The sequence below is a fragment of the Dromiciops gliroides genome, chromosome 3 (assembly GCF_019393635.1).
Source record: "Dromiciops gliroides isolate mDroGli1 chromosome 3, mDroGli1.pri, whole genome shotgun sequence".
NCBI lineage: Eukaryota > Metazoa > Chordata > Mammalia > Microbiotheria > Microbiotheriidae > Dromiciops > Dromiciops gliroides.
Window position 1 is genome coordinate 388,956,335 of NC_057863.1, and position 19,668 is coordinate 388,976,002.

At 40.5% G+C, this 19,668-nt stretch overlaps 1 protein-coding gene across 1 annotated transcript; it reads left to right on the forward strand.

Moving 5' to 3' along the window:
- Window positions 1-18,260: 18,260 nt before the first annotated feature.
- On the forward strand, window positions 18,261-19,571 carry LOC122749377 (L-lactate dehydrogenase A chain-like). The gene is made up of 2 exons (XM_043995730.1): window positions 18,261-18,400; window positions 18,724-19,571. Exons 1-2 carry the CDS (start codon window positions 18,337-18,339, stop codon window positions 19,569-19,571), a joined length of 912 nt encoding a protein of 303 aa, XP_043851665.1. The 5' UTR covers window positions 18,261-18,336.
- The last annotated feature ends 97 nt before the right edge of the window (window positions 19,572-19,668 follow it).

Here is a 19,668-nt window from a genome sequence, read left to right on the forward strand (position 1 = left end):
TAGATTATATTTTGCTGCTTGCATGGAGATCTGAAACCCTAGAGAGTCTCTTTAATGAAATTCATGGTCATTTGAGAAAGACTGGCCTAGAAAATTAGGAGAAGAAGGAATAGTTTACCTCTCAGATCTGTGGAGGGGAGAATTCATGACCAAACAAGAGATAGAGAAAATTATGAAATGCAAAATGGATCATTTTGATTACATTAAATTAAAAAGGTTTTGTACAAACAGAAGCAATGCAGACAAGATTAAAAGGAAAGCAGAAAGCTGGGAAACAATTTTTACAGCCAATGTTTCTGATAAAGGCCTCATTTCTAAAATATATATAGAATTGAATAAAATATATAAGAATACAAGTCATTCCCCAACTGGTCAAAGGATACAAACAGGCAGTTTTCAGATGAAGAAATCAAAGTTATCTATTGCCATATGAAAAAATTCTCTAAATCACTGTTGATCAGAGAAATGCAAAGTAAAACAACTCTGAGGTACAACCTCACACCTATCAGATTGGCTAATATGACAAAAAAGGAAAATAATAAATGTTGGAAAAGATGTGGAAAAATTGGAACCCTAATGCATTGTTGGTAGAATTATGAACTAATCCAACCATTCTGGTTTGCAATTAGGAATTATGCCCAAAGGGCTATGGGGCTGTGCATACCCTTTGACCCATTAATACCACTACTAGGTCTATATCCCAAAAAGATCATAAAAAAGGAAAAAGAACCCACACATACAAAAATATTTATAGAAGTTCTCTTTATGGTGGCAAAGAATTGGAAATTGAGGGGATGCCCATCAGTCAGGGCATGGCTGAACAAGTTGTGGTATATGAATGTAATGGAATACTATTGTACTGTAAGAAATGATGAGCAGGCAGATTTCTGAAACACCTGGAAAGACTTAAGTGGACTGATGCTGAAACTGGCTAATTTTATGAATCATGATTTTTTTTGGTTTTGTTCTATTTATTATCTAGACTTGAGAGTGATGGAGAAAATGTTAATACTGCATATTAAACTTAAAAGTCTCTCTGCATACCTTTTTTTTGTGGAGAGCTGGCTGTTAAACAATCTACCAGCACACCCCTGTCCCATGGCCTATCATTTCATTCATTTATTCATTTGTCTATTTGTGAAGGAATGGGGTGAAGTGACTCGCCTAGGGTCACACAGCTAGCAAGTGTCTGAAACCAGATTTGAACTGTGGTCCTCCTGACCACCTAACTGCCTGGCCTATCATTTTACCAGTAGTTTCCCAGCGATGTCATATAGTTCATAATGATAGATTATTCCATCTTAAATAAACATTGAAGGTTACCCAGAGGCGAAGGAAATGGATGTAAATTGGGCCACAACGTTATCAATAGTGATTTACACTTGAAAAGGTGCATAAGAGCCAGAAGGAATATCAGAAGTCATTTAGTTCAAAGCTTCTTAAACTGTGGGTCTCCATCCCATATTCAGTCGCATAATTGAATATGGGAGTTGTGAAAAATTTGCCAGCAGTAAAAGATTATGTATGCCTATTTTATATACCTGTATACTGGGGGTTGAGTAAAAATTTCTCTAATGTAGGGGATAGCTAGGTGGCGAAGTAGATAAAGCACCAGCCCTGGATTCAGGAGGACCTGAGTTCAAATCAGACCTCAGACATTTGACATTTACTAGCTGTGTGACCCTGGGCAAGTCACTTAACCCTCGTTGCCCCACCCTCCCACCCCCCAAAAAATTCTCTGGTGAAAGGGGGCTACCGGTGTAAAAAGTTTAAGAAGCCCTGATCTAGTTCAATTTCTCAGTTTATAGACAAGGAAATAGAGGCCAGAGACTTTGCCAACGTCTCATAGATAACAAATAGTGAATTCTAGCTCAGTTTTTGTCAAATACTGAGTTCCTATTCCAGAAGCTGGAGTCTTTGGGTTTATCATGGACCAGGTTAATCTTGGGGGAGCCTGACCCCTAAAGTGAGTAACCTTTTCTGAAAGCCTCTGGCTCCTTATGGGGAAAATCCCTTAAAGCTTCAGTTTGGCTTCTGTTTAGGGTCTACCCAAAAGGGAGTAGAAAGGCACTCAATAAAAGGTGGATCAGGTATGGTACAGCTATTTATTTCTTCCACCCAAAAGGAATGTTTAAAGACTCAAACATACATCGGCAGAAACTTAAAATATGAAATAGTGATCCATAAAAAACACAAAATGCCTGGAAACATGGTAGGTGCTATTGAATGTTTATTCCCTTCTCTTCCGATCCTCCATTATATATGAATACAAAATATATACATTCCACATTGATACTTTTTTTTTTGGTTTATTTTTTTATTATTATTATTATTTTTTAATGTATGAGGTATTTTATTTTTTCCATTACATGTAAAGATAGTTCTCAACTTTTGTTTATACATGCTTTACAATTTCAGATTTTTCTCCCTCCCACCCCTCCCTCCCCCCCTCCCCTAGACAGCAGGTAATCTGATATAGGTTATATCTATATATCTCTATACATATACATATAGATATATATATATACACACACACATATATATACACATAATAACATTAATCCTATTTCTGCATTAATCCTGTTACAAGAGAAAGAATCAGAGCAGTGATGCAAAGCCTCAAAATAGAAAGAAAAAAAAAAACCAACAGCACCCAAAACAAAAGAAATAATATGGTTCAATCAGCATCTATACTCCACAGTTCTTTCTTTCTTTTTTTTTCTTGAATTTGGAGATCCTCTTCTATCATGAGTTCCCTGGAACTCTTCTGTACCATTGCATTGGTGAGAAGAATATAGTCCATCACAGTAGGTCAACACTCAATGTTGATGAAACTGTGTACAATGTTCTTCTGGTTCTGCTCATCTCACTCATCATCAGCTCACGCAAGACCCTCCAGGTTTCTCTGAACTCTTCCTGCTCATCATTTCTTACAGCACAATAGTATTCCATTGTATTCATATACCACAACTTGTCCAGCCATTCCCCAATTGATGGGCACCCCCTCAACTTCCAATTCCTTGCTACCACGTAAAGAGCAGCTATAAATATTTTTGTACATGTGGGTCCCTTTCCCCCTTCCATGATTTCTTTGGGCAAAAGACCTAAAAGTGGGATTGCTGGGTCAAAGGGTATGCACAGCTTTATCGCCCTTTGGGCATAATTCCAAATTGCTCTCCAGAATGGTTGGATCAGCTCACAGCTCCACCAACAATGCATTAGTGTTCCAATTTTCCCACAGCCTCTCCAACATTTATTATCTTCCTTTTTTGTCATTTTAGCCAATCTGATAGGTGTCAGGTGGTACCTCAGAGTTGTTTTAATTTGCATCTCTCTAATCATTAGAGATTTAGAGCATTTTTTCATATGGGAATAGATAGCTTTGGTTTCTTCATCAGAAAACTGCCTGTTCATATCCTTTGACCATTTCTCAATTGGGGAATGACTTGGATTCTTATAAATTTGATTTAATTCCCTATATATTTTAGAGATGAGGCCTTTATCAGAAGCACTGGCCTCAAAAATTGTTTCCCAGCTTTCTGCCTCCCTTCCAATTTTGGATGCATTGCTTCTGTTTGTACAAAAATTTTTTAATTTAATATAATCAAAATCATCCATTTTGCATTTTATAATATACTCTATCTCTTGTTTGGTCAAAAACTGTTTTCCTTTCCAAAGATCTGATAGGTACACTATTCCTTTCTCTCCTAATTTACCTATGGTATCACCTCTTATGTCTAAATCATGTATCCATTTTGACCTTATTTTAGTATAAGGTGTCAGATGTTGGTCTATGCCTAATTTCTGCCATACTATCTTCCAGTTTTCCCAGCAGTTTTTGTCAAATACTGAGTTCCTATTCCAGAAGCTGGAGTCTTTGGGTTTATCAAACACTACATTACTAGTGTCATTTACTACTGCATTTCCTGAGCCTAGCCTATTCCATTGATCTACTACTCTATTTTTTAGCCAGTACCAGATAGTTTTGATGACTGCCGCTTTATAGTAAAGCTCCAGGTTTGGTACTGCTAACCCACCTTCCTGTGAATCACATTGATACTTAAAACATTAAAATATGGATGTGAAAGCAGGGAGGGATGTCAGACTATACCATTAGGGAATAGGGAGGAGTGTTCAGACTGATAAAATGCACTGAAACTGTGACGTATATGAACAATATCAAATCATTCTTTCTTTATTATCACTTTCACCTCCCAATATCTCCCTGCCCTGTCTTGAGAGCCATCCCTTATCACAAAGAATAAACAGGAAGAGGGGAAAGAAGCAGTCCAGCAAAACTAACCCAGACATCAGCCAAGTCTCATATTATGTGCTGTGTTAGACACCCAAAGCCCTCCACGTTTGCAAAGAAGGGAGGGAGGTGAATCCTTAGTCAGATAGTTACTGGATATTTATTAAGGGCCTGCTGGATTGTGTCAGGCACTGTGCCAAGCTGTGGGTTTACAAAGAAAGGCAGAAGACAGTCCCTGCCCTCGAAGAGCCCACAAGCTGAGGAGGGAGACCACTTGCAAACGGCTAAGCACAAGCAAGCTCTGTACAGGCTCAATAGACAACAGTTAAAAGAGAGAGGGCACTAGAATTCAAAGGACCGGGGAAGTCTTCTTGGAGAGTATAGCATTTTAGTTGGGATTTGAAGAAAACTAGGGAAGAAAGTCAGCCGATATAAATAAGGAGAGAGTACATTCCAGGCATGGGGGACGGCCAGAGGAAATGCCCACAACCAAGAGATGGAATATCTTGTTCATGGCACAGCAAAGGGGCTGGGGTCACTGGATTGGGGAGGACATGGTGTCCAGTGAGGTGTGAGAAGGCTGGAAACGGGGCAGGGGTGGAGAAGGGGCTAAGATGAAGGGCTCCTAGATCTTCTGCAGAGTCAGACTTGGCCATCATAATTAGACAGTGTTGTTTCACTTTTTCTTGTTCTTTTGTTTCCATCATTGTATTCATTGTGAGGACGGTTTCCTTGATTCACTTCCTTCACTTTGTATCAGTTCATACAGTCACTGATCATGACAAGTATAATCACTGATGGAAATGAACATTCACCATTGAGGATCAGCAGTGCTGGGGATAATTGACTACTCCGTGACACCGGCAGGGAGAAGTGAAAGAAAATTGAGAATGTCACTGAATTTATACCTTTTCTCCCTAAACCAGTTTGCATGTATAGACACAGCCCAAGGAATCATAAAACACCAGCCAAACAGGAAGGACTGCTTGGACCAGAGCGAGGGACCGTACAGGCCTTAGGTGTGTTTGAGTTAGACAGCCGCCTGACTCAGTGAAGGCTCAATGACCTCCCTTTCTCTTCATTAATTCTGTCCATCCCGTAGTTGGTCCTCAGATTTTGGCCTGGGTAAGAGGAAGTGCTGGCTTCTCTGAGGCCTAGGGAAGCAGTGGGCGGCGGGAGACTGACTTGCTGCAGAGGACTTCCTGTTCACTGCTGATGCAATGAGGAGGTTCAACTTCTCCTTTCCCTTCTGGGATCCCAGGGCCATTCTATTCCCAGGCTCTTCCTTTAAACATAAACCAGGTCAGAGCCCATAGGGCCGGTGAACTAAGGTACAAAATGGAAGAGGTTTCCTTTGTACCAAATGCTGGGTAGGTAGTGACTCTCTTCTGTCCATTATTATAGGGGAAACATGGTTGGCTGTACTCAGAAATAAGTGGCTTGGGTTCTAGTCCTAGCTCTGATAATAACTTGCTGTGTAACCTCGGATTAGCAAGGCACTGAGCCTCTGTCACGTCACATTGGGTAATAATACTTGACTTCCTAAGGACACCACTGGGGTGAATTAGATGAATGGAAATTGCTGGATAATATTTAAAAAGAACCATACATGTTAGCTATTATTATTATTATTATTATTATTATTATTATTATTATTATTTTTGTCTCCTGACCTGTGACATCACTCCCTTTGATAGGAGGGTAGATCAAGGCATTCCCACCCAAACCTACCTTTAGAGAAGGTTCCCAACTTTGCAAGTGACTCTCCATTTTTTATCTGTATTTCTATTGGTTCCAGTCCACTGAGCATCAGGCCACCCATATTGGGCAGTCACTGATGGCCTCCTTTGCACCTTACTTTTGTGTATGGTCTTTCCATCATTAGATTGTGAGTTCTTTAAGAGTAGGGACTATTTTTCTTATTTGTATTCCCCAGAATTTAGCACAATTTCTGGTATGTAGTAGATGCTTAATAAATGTTTGTTGAATTGAAATGAATTACAGAGTGCTGCAATGTATAGTCTTAAAGAATTACCTGGGGGCAAAGAAAAGGTGCGGTAACTTGCCCAGGCTGACATAGCCATAGTCCTAGGTGAGCCTTTAACCCAGGTCTCCTTGAATCTACAGCTAGCACTCTGCCAGCCTGCTATACAAATGTAAGTCATTATTATTGACATACCTATTAGTATACTATTATTAATATACTTTTTAGGTAAAGGGCAGATGACAGAGAAAAAGAGGCAGTAGGTATGGTGAAAAGTGTTTTGAACTTTGAGTCTGAGGACCTGAGTTCAAATTTTAACTCTGTGGATTCACTATTTAAGATTGGAGAAGGTTCTTCCCTTATCAGTGCCTCAATTTCTTTTTTTTTTTTTTTTGGTGAGGCAATTGGGGTTAAGTGACTTGCCCAGGGTCACACAGCTAGTAAGTGTTAAGTGTCTGAGGCCGGATTTGAACTCAGGTACTCCTGAATCCAGGGCCGGTGCTCTATCCACTATGCCATCTAGCTGCCCCAAGTGCCTCAGTTTCTTAACTGTAAAGTGAAGAGGTTGAATTAAACAAGCTGGAAAGTCTCTTGCAGCTCTAAGTCTTATAAACCTGGGAAATAAAGTCACCCACGTGGTGGTTAGTAGTCAATAAACTTTCATTAAATGCCTACTGTGTGCCGAGGGATGTGTTGAGTATGGGGACACAAAGAAAGGCAAAAGACATTCCTGGCTCTTACAGAGTTCACAGTCTAGTGGGGGAGACAATATGCACAGGACTCTGTACAAAGAAGCACTATCAGGGTAATTAGGCAATAATCACAGAGTGAAGGCATTGGCATTAAGGGAGATGAAGAGAGGCTTCCTCTGGAAGGTGGGGTTTTAACTGGGGCTTGAAGGAAGCCAGGGAAGTCTCAGGGAAGAGACTAGGAGGGAGGGCATTCCAGGCATGGGGGAAAAGCCAGGAAAAATACCTGGAGTTGAGAGATTGAATGTCTGCTTCAGGGAACAATACGAGGTATTAGTAAAAACAAAAACATGTGGAATTCAGAAAGTTAAGAAAAGGCCTATCTAGCCTAAAGTTCCAGCCTGGTCTGGTTCTTCCTCAAGTCCTCCACAACGAGCCTGCTTCAACTATGAACTGCCCGAGCAAACTGAGTGTGGAAGCTTTTTATAGGTCCAGAGGAGAGGCTGTCCTTTCACACTGCTTCAAGCTGATTTGTTAGCATCATCCAAAACCATTGGTTCACCAGACTTGAAGGTGGTCTCATGCTGAGTTCAAAGTCCTTAGCTTCTGAGAACAATGCCAACTTAAGGGCCAGCCAGGTGTGGTTACAATCTAATTAACTTTAAGTAAGCCAATCAGAAAAATCAATCACTCTCACTTAATTTAGTCAGTTTAGATTAATCTCCAGGTGGGGCCTTTGAGTATCTGCCAAATCTCATTATTTTCTCACAGTGGTGATAAGGGGACTTCATTATTATTATTATTTTTTCAGACCAAGGCTTTTATTTGCTAATTTCTTGCATTTAAAATATTTCTTGATGACATCTTTGGCCTGAGATTCCTTGCCATAGTCTTTAACAACAATTCAACTGCAGCCAACCACTTTGTGGGGCTTTCCTTCTCTGTCAATTTTACAGAGGCCTACCCATTCATCCAGCTTCTTCTTGTCATCAATCTTGATGAAGTTAATTTGGTGCTCAGTACACAGGGCTTCAACCAATTTTACATACATAGGTTCATCACAGTTGGAAGCAAGAACACAAAGATGGGCTTGGCATTTGTCCAAGGCTTTGGTGGCTTCACGAATTCCACTAGCTAGGCCATCATGGATGAGTGAGGTCTTCAGCACTTCTTGTAGAGTGGTGTTAACATGGGGACTTCATTATTCAAACATCTACTAGAGTTCTCTCTCTCTCCCTCCACTTTCTCTCCCCAAAGCAGAGCAATTAATAATTTCTTGGCTTCTCTAAATGATAATTTTAATCTTCAAAAGGTACAAGAACCAATGAGGGGAAATTCTATTCTCATCTACAGGGAGGAACTAGTTGATGGGCTGAAAATTATGGGAACCTTAGGAAGAAGTGATCATTCCATTTTGGAGTTTATGATAAGAGAATGAGAAGAAATGTGGGAATAGTATGACACTATATTTTGGGAGAGTGGATTTCAGAGGGTATAGAGGAAGGATAAGTAGGATTATTGTGAACTAAAAATCTACAGGGTAAATTAGATGAGGATCAATGGAAAGCTTCCAAGAATGAAATCCTGAAGACATAAAGAGAAGTTATTTTGATGAGAAATAAAAAGGGGAGTTGTTTAAAGAAACCAATGTGAAAGTGTAGATTTTTAAAAAGACATACAGAAGATAAAATTAAGGACAGGTCGCAGAGGTTGAATACAAATGTGGCATGGTCCTGTAAAAATAGTTTCAGGCTGGCAAGGAAAGCTAAGGGCGACAAAAATGGTGTGTGTGTGTGTGTGTGTGTGTGTGTGTGTGTGTGTGTGTGTGTGTGTGTGTGTAAACCTCTATTGAGAAAAGAAGAAGGTCAAAGATGGGATAAGGCCACTGCTAGAATAGATGGGACAATAACTGATAAGAGAGAGAAGGCTGAGCTGCTCAACTCTTATTTTATTTCTGTTGTCTTTGGCAAGTAGAATGATCTTTGTACTGGGAAAGGACAGAACAAATATGGTTATTAGGGAGCTGACACCCAAGATAAGTAAGGAGATAAAGAGCACCCAGTTCCCCATAACAAGTCCAAGTCACCTGACCCAAACAATCTACATCATTGGTTACTGAAAGAATGGACAACTATAATTGCTGAAATACTGTCAATGATCTCTTTAAAGGTCATGGAACATGCCAGAGGGGAGATACTGATGAGGAAGAAAAAAGACTGAAGATCTACAAAGAAAGGGAAAAGAGTGAAGTCTGGAAAATGAAAGCAGGTGAGCTTGACTTTGCTTCCCCGACAACATTCTGGAACTTATTACTGGCACATGAATGCTCTGGCCCCACTTTTTCAAGGCCAGACCAGCTGCATCTTTCCCTCAGGGTTCTCAGGTGTCCTGAAGGGTCATGGGTCTCACTTTTCTCAGCCACTGACTTAAGTCCCCACTGGTTGTGCTATCCCTGTTTATTGAGGGCCTGTGAATAGCACTTTGTTGTTCAGTGGTTTCAATTGTGTCCAACTCTTTCCTTAGCAAAGATACTGGAGTGGTTTGCCATTTCCTTCTCCAGCTCATTTTACAAATGAGGAAACTGAGGCAAATAGAATGGAGTGACTTGCCCAGGTCACACAACTAGTAAGTATCTGAGGCCAGATTTGAAGTCAGATCTTCCTAACTGTTAAGGGTTAAAATTCTAGCTAAACTGTCTAAAATATCTAATGAGTGGTCGCCAATAAATTATAAGCTTTAGCAAGAGTTAGACCTTTAAGCGTTTATTAAGGAAAACAAGAATTTGGTAAAGAGAGAGAGAAAGGCCTAGATTCCTATCTATTAAAGGGAGAGCACATTTCTAGCTCCCTTCTCCGCCAGAGTCCAGAGGAAAGAGCGTGAGACCGAGCGCCAGTCTCTTCCTTCCTCCTCCCACTAGTCCGCGTCACTTCCTGAAGCCTGGTCTTGCCCTCAAAGACCTTTGCTTCATAGGCAGAACTCTTCTACAGTAAGTATCCAGCAGGTGGCGTCATTCCCATCGTTACAGTCCCCCCTGTTGTTCCTCAAGAAACAAAATGTTTCCTTGACGGAACAGTAAAAACAATATAATAACTATTGCTAACTAATAATATGTGAACAACAATATAGAAAAGGAAGAGAGGAAAGTTTTGTCCAGAGGGGCGATTTTTTTTTTTTGTCCTCATGAACCGACGCTTTGACATTGGTCTTGCAAAGGGAGGGCCTCTGCAGAGAATACATGTTACAGATGGTGTATATTATAACAGAAAGAGAAAAAAAAACAACAAAAACAAATCAAAACTGTTCATTTAAAGTCTCTGAAAGTCTTTTCTCAGATGTCCTCTAGGTGTAGTCGTGGAATGGAAGTCTTTTCAGGGGTTGAGGTATGGATGCTGGTAATCAGCCAGGAAATTTCCTACAAAATTGAGCTTAACACAACTTTAAAATAGCTTTGTCAATAATAAAATCAAACAATGAAAGTTCTCAAAAACATGTCTAAGGGAATACAGAATCTTAGTTGTTACACATGAAACATATAATAAAACAAAAATTGAAACATTCTTTAAAATTATAATATTACTATAGTCCCCCCCCTTATGGAGGGTAATTGAGAAGACAATTGCTGCAATATTAATTATTAAAAATAATTTTTATCTGTTTCATCACTTTTTGCATCATCTGCCTAATTATCCTCATGCCATTATGAGAAATTTTAAAATCTAATATAATTAGTAACAGATGTCAAGGCCAAATTCAACACTGTTATTTATCATGACACCTGAGATAATTATGGGGGTTACCATAAAAGAACAGAGAAATGATGGGATATGAGCATTCCCACACTTGAGCAATATGTACTGCCCATACAGTATGCCAGGCTTAAAATAGGTGGATGGAATATACGTCCATGCCACCGAACATATTGGAGGAAACTGAGTCAGACTTAATCAGATGCATGGGATTGAGATGGTCCATGGCATCAGGCATATAGGAGGGAGCATAGAAGCCAGGTGTAGAAGTGAGATGGGTGGGATCAATACTTCCAGCCATCTGTACAATATTGTGGGGAAAAATAAAATAAAATATTAAACCAAGAGAATCCAACCTCAACATTAGTCAAAAGCCGTTCCCTCGGCCATACCTTGACTTCATGCATGTCTCCCCTCATGTGACAGTTCAGTGTCTGCTCTTGCATGTATTCCTCTTGTGATTGGATGGCATCTTGGCCAACTGGCATCTGATAACTCAGAATAAAGGCAATTAATGTCTTAAATGATAAGTTCCCATAATCCAAGTCTCATATGGATTTAAAAATTGAGGATAATAAATGATTGCAAAAAATGTGAATACATCTTGACTCAGAACACAATATATAATTATGCAACAATTTCAAATAATACCCCTTTTTTTAACTTAGTATACAATTACTTTTTTGAAAAATCTGAACATATTTAAATACAAGTTAAAGCACAACACAATCTCAAAGAAAACTTTTACAAATGTTCCCCTCTTTTTTTTTTTTTTTTTGGAATATGCTTATCAAAAATAATACTTCTTTACACTTGCCATGGCAACCAATTTGCCAGGGAAATGCTTCAAAGAGTTTGATCAAATAATCAGTTGAGAAAAAATAACAAAAACAAACAACTCAGAATATGGGAGCACAATACTCCTAGAATTAACATTGTATTATGAAATCAAAACCATCTTGCAATGTTTCAAAATTAGATAGACAAATGAATAGAAGAAAATACACATGGAACAATAAAAGACAATGAAATTCAAACTAAGGAAATCTAAATGAATATGAACTTAATATTAATAAGACTATTATAAAATATAAACTTGATCACATGACTAAAAAGCTTTTACAAATATTCTCCTTGTTTTAGAAACTAAGTATAAGACACAATCTCAAAAGCATTAAAATCTCTATGAAAATAAACCTATACCATTAATTCCAAAATGTATATGTAATAGCATAGAAATCCTATGTAACCTCTGAACTGACATTAATAATCTGAGTGAATTCAGAACACTCTTGATTCCGATATCTAAAATCCCCAATACTCATATCAATACCTTGCTGCTTACTTCTACATTTCTGTACAATATATACCCTTCCATGGCAAAAGAAGCAGAGTCTTGAACTATGTTGATGATTGTCATTCTTATTCAGCTTAAGTTTTTCTTCTTTAACCCCTCTATATTGTCTGTCGGGCTTTTCACCATACAAACGCTTTATAAGATTACTAATTAAAGACAAAAGCAGGTTAGCAAAATTATGAACAAATCGAGCATATCTGGAATTTAAAGGGTTTTCTAAGGTTGTCTCAGAAGCACAGACAGGCGGGGGAAGGGCTGAGCCTGAAGCTGCAAATGCAGGTAGAAAAAGTTGAGCATGCGTACCAGATCTCTGGACTTCCCAGGCAGGGGAAGCTATGGGCTTGGCCATAGGAGGAGTAGAGGGTGGGGTCTGGAGAGGAGGGGAGGGACCAGAGCAATTTGAATCAGACTTGATTTTGAACTCAGGCCTGGATTCCTCTTCCCCCACTTTGCCTCCAGGTGCTAGGGGATTAAAAGCTTCCAGAGGGTGGGTCGTTGCCTCCAGGCATGCAAAATTAGAGCAACAATTAGTGTTAGAATTGGGAAAAGCTGCAGGAAACTCTTCAGGTTTCTCTGAAAAAGCATGGTTGGGAGAGGGAGAGATATTTCCTTGTGTGAGTAAGTTGCTGGCTCTTTTAACAAAAATAAAAAGAAAAATAGAAAATCCACAAAAACAAAGCATTAACATGATCTTATCTCCCATTTGTCTGGTTAAACAGACTAAAATAAAAAATAGGATAATTAGGGAGTTTAAAAGGTCCATTCGAAAAAATTTAAAGGAAAACACAGCCAGTACACCAGTACTTAGCAGTTTAAAGGGTAGGGGAAATTTCTTACCCAACCGGAAGATCAGAAGTGAGGTTCAGCTTTCCTCTTCGTGGTCAGCCATCTGTTAAGGGTTAAAATTCTAGCTAAACTGTCTAAAATATCTAATGAGTGGTCGCCAATAAATTATAAGCTTTAGCAAGAGTTAGACCTTTAAGCGTTTATTAAGGAAAACAAGAATTTGGTAAAGAGAGAGAGAAAGGCCTAGATTCCTATCTATTAAAGGGAGAGCACATTTCTAGCTCCCTTCTCCGCCAGAGTCCAGAGGAAAGAGCGTGAGACCGAGCGCCAGTCTCTTCCTTCCTCCTCCCACTAGTCCGCGTCACTTCCTGAAGCCTGGTCTTGCCCTCAAAGACCTTTGCTTCATAGGCAGAACTCTTCTACAGTAAGTATCCAGCAGGTGGCGTCATTCCCATCGTTACATAACTCTAGACCCCGTGCTCCGTCTACTGCAACACCTAGCTGCCCTTGAGTAGCACTAGAAGTTCCATTTAACATGGAGTACCTTTTGCAAAATGACTTTTATGTCACAGATATAACAAGAATAAGTGTACATTTCCCCAATCCACTAATACCTTGGGGAATACTCTCCTCTCTACCACCTCAGTTTCTGGGAGAGTAGACTTGAAACTTGGCTCAGTTCTTCCATACATTGGTCCTACCACGTTTATGTCCAGAAGTGGCATGATCATTAAATGAGTCTACATCCCAACTACTAGTGGCATGGGGTTCCAAAGGTCACTTCCAAAGGTTGCTTCCTGATCCTCAGGACATAGGTTGAAAAAACTGTAGTCTAAGAATTCTGGGATGCTGAAGGAGGCTCCACTCCCTTTGTATTCCGGGCCCGTTGATGGATGCTTTACTAGCTGCAAACACAGATTCTGGAGCCAAGGGTGCCAAGGAGCCCTCCAGACCTTCTGGATTCACAAAATTACAGATGCCACTCCTTTCACCTATTTCCAAGCTTCTCCAGGTGTACTGAGGCAAAAAGAGAAGCTAAAGCTGACAAGACTTTCTCAAATGACTCTGAAGCCAGTTAGAGTCTCCTCTTAACCATGTGCTTAGCTGACTAGAGCCAGTTACAGAATCTCTCTGCATGTTCCAGTGTCTCCAAGGTTCTTTCTTTCCACATCAGAATTCCACCCAGAAGCAGGAAGGAGTCTCCCCTTAGGGAGATGACAATAGATGCATTCTGTGCATATCCCAGATTCTCATCATTGAAGGGATGATTAGCAGCTAGGTGACCCAGTGGAGCCTGGAGTCAGGACATCCTCCCTTTAAATTTGACCTCAGACACTTACTAGCTATGTGACCCTGGGAATGTCACTTAACCCGGTTTGTCTTAGCTGTAAAATGAGCTGGAGAAAGAAATGACAAACTACTCCAGTATCTTTGCCAAGAAAACCCCAAGTGGGGTTAATGAAGAGTTGGATATTACTGAAACAAACAATGGATAATAAGCGCACCTCCCACCATATCACATCCCCTACTCAATAAACTCCAGTAGCTCCCTATCACCTTCAGGATCAAATACAAAATCTTCTGTTTGGGGTTCAAAACCTATTATAACTTACCTTTCCTGTCTTTTTATACCTTCTTCCCTAACATATATTCTTCGATTGAGTGACACTGGCCCACTTGCTGCTCCACAAACAAGACACTCCATGTTTTGGCTCCAGGCATTTTTGTCATTATTTGCCCAGGCCTGGAATGCTCTCCCTCCTATCTCTGCCTACTTCCTCCCCCAGTTTATTTTAAATTCCAACTGAAATCTCATTTTCTACAGGAAGTCTTTCCCAATCTCTCTTAATTTTAGAGTCCTCCCTCTTTTAATCCTATTTATCCTGTAAATGGCCTATTTGTATATATTTGTTTGCTGGTCATCTCCCCCGTTAGACTGTAAGCTCTGTATGCTTCTTTTTGTATCCCCAGTGCTTAGAGCAATGTCTGGCACATATTAGGTGCTTAATAAGCATTTACAGACTATCTGGGGTAGTTGTGTTGGAGACAAGTCCACAACTGGCTATGGAGGAAGAGAGTGGGATGTGACCCATCTTCCCACCCTTTGATTTGTTGATTTCCTCTTGATCTTATTCCATGACTCCCCGGGTGGCCACAACTCCACTTTGAAGACCATTGCCCTAGAATGCTGAAGCTAAAATATCTAGCAGATGGTCTTGAAGAGATTAAGCTCAGAAGCTGACAGAAGGGAGTGCTATCAAGCAGACAGTGTGAACTGGCCCAGGTGGCACAGTGCCCACATGAGACATCACACCCACTGGGCAACAAGCTCAGTGAGAGCAGCTCTGGATCATCACCAGGAGACACTGGCCATCAGAGTTGTGAATTGCCTTGCTACACATGTGCTCTGGCCATACATGTTCCCCGTGTGTATATACCTCATTAGTGAGCTCTGTGTGTTTACCCTTGTCCCCAATGAGATAGTTGTGAGAGATTATGTTCCAGGGGAATTGCCTGTCTTTATACTATTTCATTAAATGCCTTTGCTTTAAATTATTTTTTCCTTTGCTTAACAGGAGAAAAGATAACGAGGGACTTGTGAATTATGGTTTTGTATATTCAGACCAGAGAGCATTTGAAACCTGGGGTAGCTATTCTAGAGATCCAATGGGAGAGAGAAAGATGCCCCAGATGTTACATTCATTTTTAATTATTTTATAAAAGTTTCTTCAGATTTCTTTGCATTCCTCATTCTTTTTTATTGTAAAGCTCAGTACAGTGCCTGGACCACAGTAGGTACTTAATAAATGCTTATTCCCTCAACTTATCTTAATTATAATTTTCTGTTATACTAATGTACTATAATTTATTTAAGTGTTACTCTGCTGTACATTTATATTACTTCTAGTTCCTCCCCATTACCCATAATTCTTCTGTGAAAATCTTTAAATGGATAGCTTTTTTAAAAAAAAATACTGTAGGGTATAAGGAGCTAAAATTCTAGCTATACTATATAAAATCTAATGAGTGGTCACCAATAAATTATAAGCTTTAGCAAGAGTATTTAAGTGTTTAAGTATTTATTAAAGAGCATTAGGATCAGAGAGAAAGGTAAAAATCTAACTATTTCTAAGAGACCCCATCATCCGACCCACCATGATGAGCTAAGGAACCAAAAGAGGAAGAACCCCTCTGCCAGAGTCTGCTTCCTACTTCGTGTCCTCTTCCCAGAAATGGGAGGCTCCTCAAGTTGATTGGCTGGTAGCTTTGATAGACAGTACCCACAAGCAAACGTCACTTCCTGACGCCAAGGAACTAACCACATGGCTTGCCCTCAGATGCCTTCTCCTCATGGCGGAGCTTTCCTACAGTAGTTCTCCAGCAGGTGGTGTCATTCCAATTGTCACAAGGGGGTATAATCCCAACAATGAAATCATCGCATCAAAGACCTTGATTATTTTGGTAATTTTTACTATTTCGTTAAGAGTAACTCTTCTGGGGCAGCTAGGTGGCACAGTGGATAAAGCACTGGCCCTGCATTCAGGAGTACCTGAGTTCAAATCCGGCCTCAGACACTTGGCACTTACTAGCTGTGTGATCCTGGGCAAGTCACTTAACCCCCATCGCCCTGCAAAAAATTAAAAAAAACAAAAACAAAAGTGTTACTCTTCTTTCCTCACTTACTTATTGGGCATCTACATAAGGTGATGTGAGGTCTAAGACATAGTTTCTCCCCAAGGGGTCCTTATAAAACCATAATATACTAACAGGATATAACAGATAATGTAGTAGAAACTATACTTGATTTGGGGTTGGACCAAAAGATCCCTAAGGTTCCTTTCATCTCAAAATCATTTTTAGATCCCATGAATACAAGAACACAATGTGGGAGATGTCATGCGTGTCCAATCACAAGAGACCAATGAGTGGTGCAGGGAGTAAATGATAGGAGTTTGAGGGAAGGAAAGCTTGCTGGGTGAAGTGGGTCAGGGAAGACTTTCTAAGGAATTGTTTTATTTTGTTGTTTGTCTTTTTTTTAGTGAGGCAGTTGGGGTTAAGTGACTTGCCCAGGGTCACACAGCTAGTAAGTGTTAAGTGTCTGAGGCCAGATTTGAACTCAGGTACTCCTGACTCCAGGGCCAGTGCTCTATCAACTGCGCCACCTAGCTGCCCCCTTTCTAAGGAATTGTAAAGACTTCATCTTAGTCTTAGAGGATTTGAAGAAGTGAAGATGAGAAAAGCACTGAGGAAAGGGATGACTGGGAATATGACCTGAACAAAGATCCAGAGCTATGTTCAAGGAATAGCTAGTAGACACACCTACAAGGTGGTGGGAAGAAAGCAAATTATGGGCTTGAGAGTTGCTACAGGCAACTGCTTTGTAAAAGAAATGGTGGAGCCTGGGGGTTTTTTTGCAGGGGGGAGTTACATTTTTTAAAAATTATTTTTAAAAAAGCAATTAGTGAGGGCAGGTGAGTGACACAATGGATAGAGTATGTGGTCTTGGAGTCAGGAAGACCTGAGGTCAAATGTGGCCCCAGACACTTGACATTAGCTGTGTGACTGACCCTGGGCAAGTCGCTTAACCCTGATTGCCTCACAAAAAAGATAATAAAAAAATAAAATCAATTAGACAGCAACAGATAAAGAGTTCATGAAGGAGATGACTTTAGTGCTATCCTTGATTTGTCTACCTCTTCATTCCCATTTCAATGAAATTGAGGACAAAGGGAAGAAAGCTCTTTCTCTATTATATCCCCCATTGGAGCATCTAAGATTAGTCGAAGGGGCAGCTAGATGGCGCAGTGGATAGAGCACCGGCCCTGGATTCAGGAGGACCTGAGTTCAAATCTGTCCTCAGACACTTAATACTTACTAGCTGTGTGACCCTGGGCAAGTCACTTAACCCCAATTGCCCTGCAAAAAAAAAAATTATAAGATTAGTCGATATCTATCAGTCTTGGATTGAGGAGAGAAATGTGTGAGCAGTAGTAAGAACACTGGATTTGGGGCTACAGAATCTGGGTTCAAATCTTGGCTCTGCTGCTTTCTGTTTGCGTGATCTAAGGCAAATCATTGTATTCCTCTTTGCCTTAGTTGTCATATTTTTTTAAATGATGGGTCTGATTAGATGACAGGCAGTTGGGTGACAGTAGATGGTGTGGAATTAGCGGCAGTATCTGCCTCAGACACTTTCTAGCTGGGTGACCCTGGGTGAGTGGAAGGAATACAGCAGTCTCTCTGAGCTTCTTAATGAAGAAATCAGTCCTCATTCCCTTTCCCCAATGCCTGGTCCTGCTAAAATAACAGATAAAATCCAAATACAATCCTATAAAAATCCATCAGACAGCGAGTCCGGGAGCAGCAGTCTCACATCTAACTCAGAACTCCTCGCAACCTGACCAGCAACCTAGATTTCCCCCAAAATAGCAACTACTGTCAAGGATCAGATTCGGAATGTTCTAAAGGAAGACCAGGTTCCCCAAAACAAGATCACTGTTGTTGGGGTTGGTGCAGTTGGCATGGCATGTGCCATCAGTATCTTAATGAAGGATTTGACTGATGAACTTGCTCTAGTTGATGTCTGTTTGTTTTTTTGCGGGGCAATGAGGGTTAAGTGACTTGCCCAGGGTCACACAGCTAGTAAGTGTAAAGTGTCTGAGGCCGGATTTGAACTCAGATACTCCTGACTCCAGGGCCAGCGCTCTATCCACTCTGCCACCTAGCTGCCCCCAGAAGACCAAGTATATTGATGTTTTTTTTTTTTAGTGAGGCAATTGGGGTTAAGTGACTTGCCCAGGGTCACACAGTCAGTAAGTGTTAAGTGTCTGAGGTCGGATTTGAACTCAGGTACTCCTGACTTCAGGGCGGGTGCTCTATCCACTGCACCACCTAGCTGCGCCATCTAGTTGATGTCAAAGAAGACAAACTAAAGGGAGAGATGATGGATCTCCAATATGGCAGCCTTTTCCTCAAAACACCAAAGATTGTTTCTGGCAAAGACTACAGTGTGACTGCAAACTCAAAGCTGGTTGTCGTTACTGCTGGGGCACGTCAACAGGAGGGAGAAAGTCGTCTTAATTTGGTCCAGCATAATGTGAATATCTTTAAATTTATCATTCCCAATATTGTTAAATACAGCCCTAATTGCAAGCTGCTTATTGTTTCCAATCCAGTGGATATTTTGACATATGTGGCCTGGAAGCTAAGTGGCTTTCCTAAAAACTGTGTTATTGGAAGTGGTTGCAATCTGGATTCTGCCCGTTTCTATTACCTAATGGGGGAGAGACTTGGTGTCCATTCTTCAAGTTGTCATGGATGGGTCCTTGGGGAACATGGAGACTCAGGTGTTCCTGTATGGAGTGGTGTGAATGTTGCTGGTGTGTCTCTGAAGAATCTGTATCCTGCTTTGGGAACTGATGCTGATTCAGAGAATTGGAAGGAAGTTCATAAACAGGTGGTTGAAAGTGCTGATGAGGTGATCAAGCTGAAGGGCTATACTTCCTGGGCCATTGGATTGTCTGTGGCAGATCTGGCAGAAAGCATTATGAAGAATCTTAGGAGAGTGCATCCAATTCCCACCATGATTAAGGGCCTATATGGCATTAACGAAGATGTCTTCCTTAGTGTCCCCTGTGTCTTGGGGCAGAATGGCATTTCAGATATGGTGAAGGTAACCCTGAATCCAGATGAGGCGTCCCGTTTAAAGAAGAGGGCAGATACTCTTTGGGGAATCCAGAAGGAGCTGCAATTTTAAAGTCTTTTACTGTGCTGCCACTTTATTGTCTAGAGAACATGACACTGGTTAAGGGATTAGGTATGATGTGCTTTTCATGTAGGTCAAATCTTTCCTC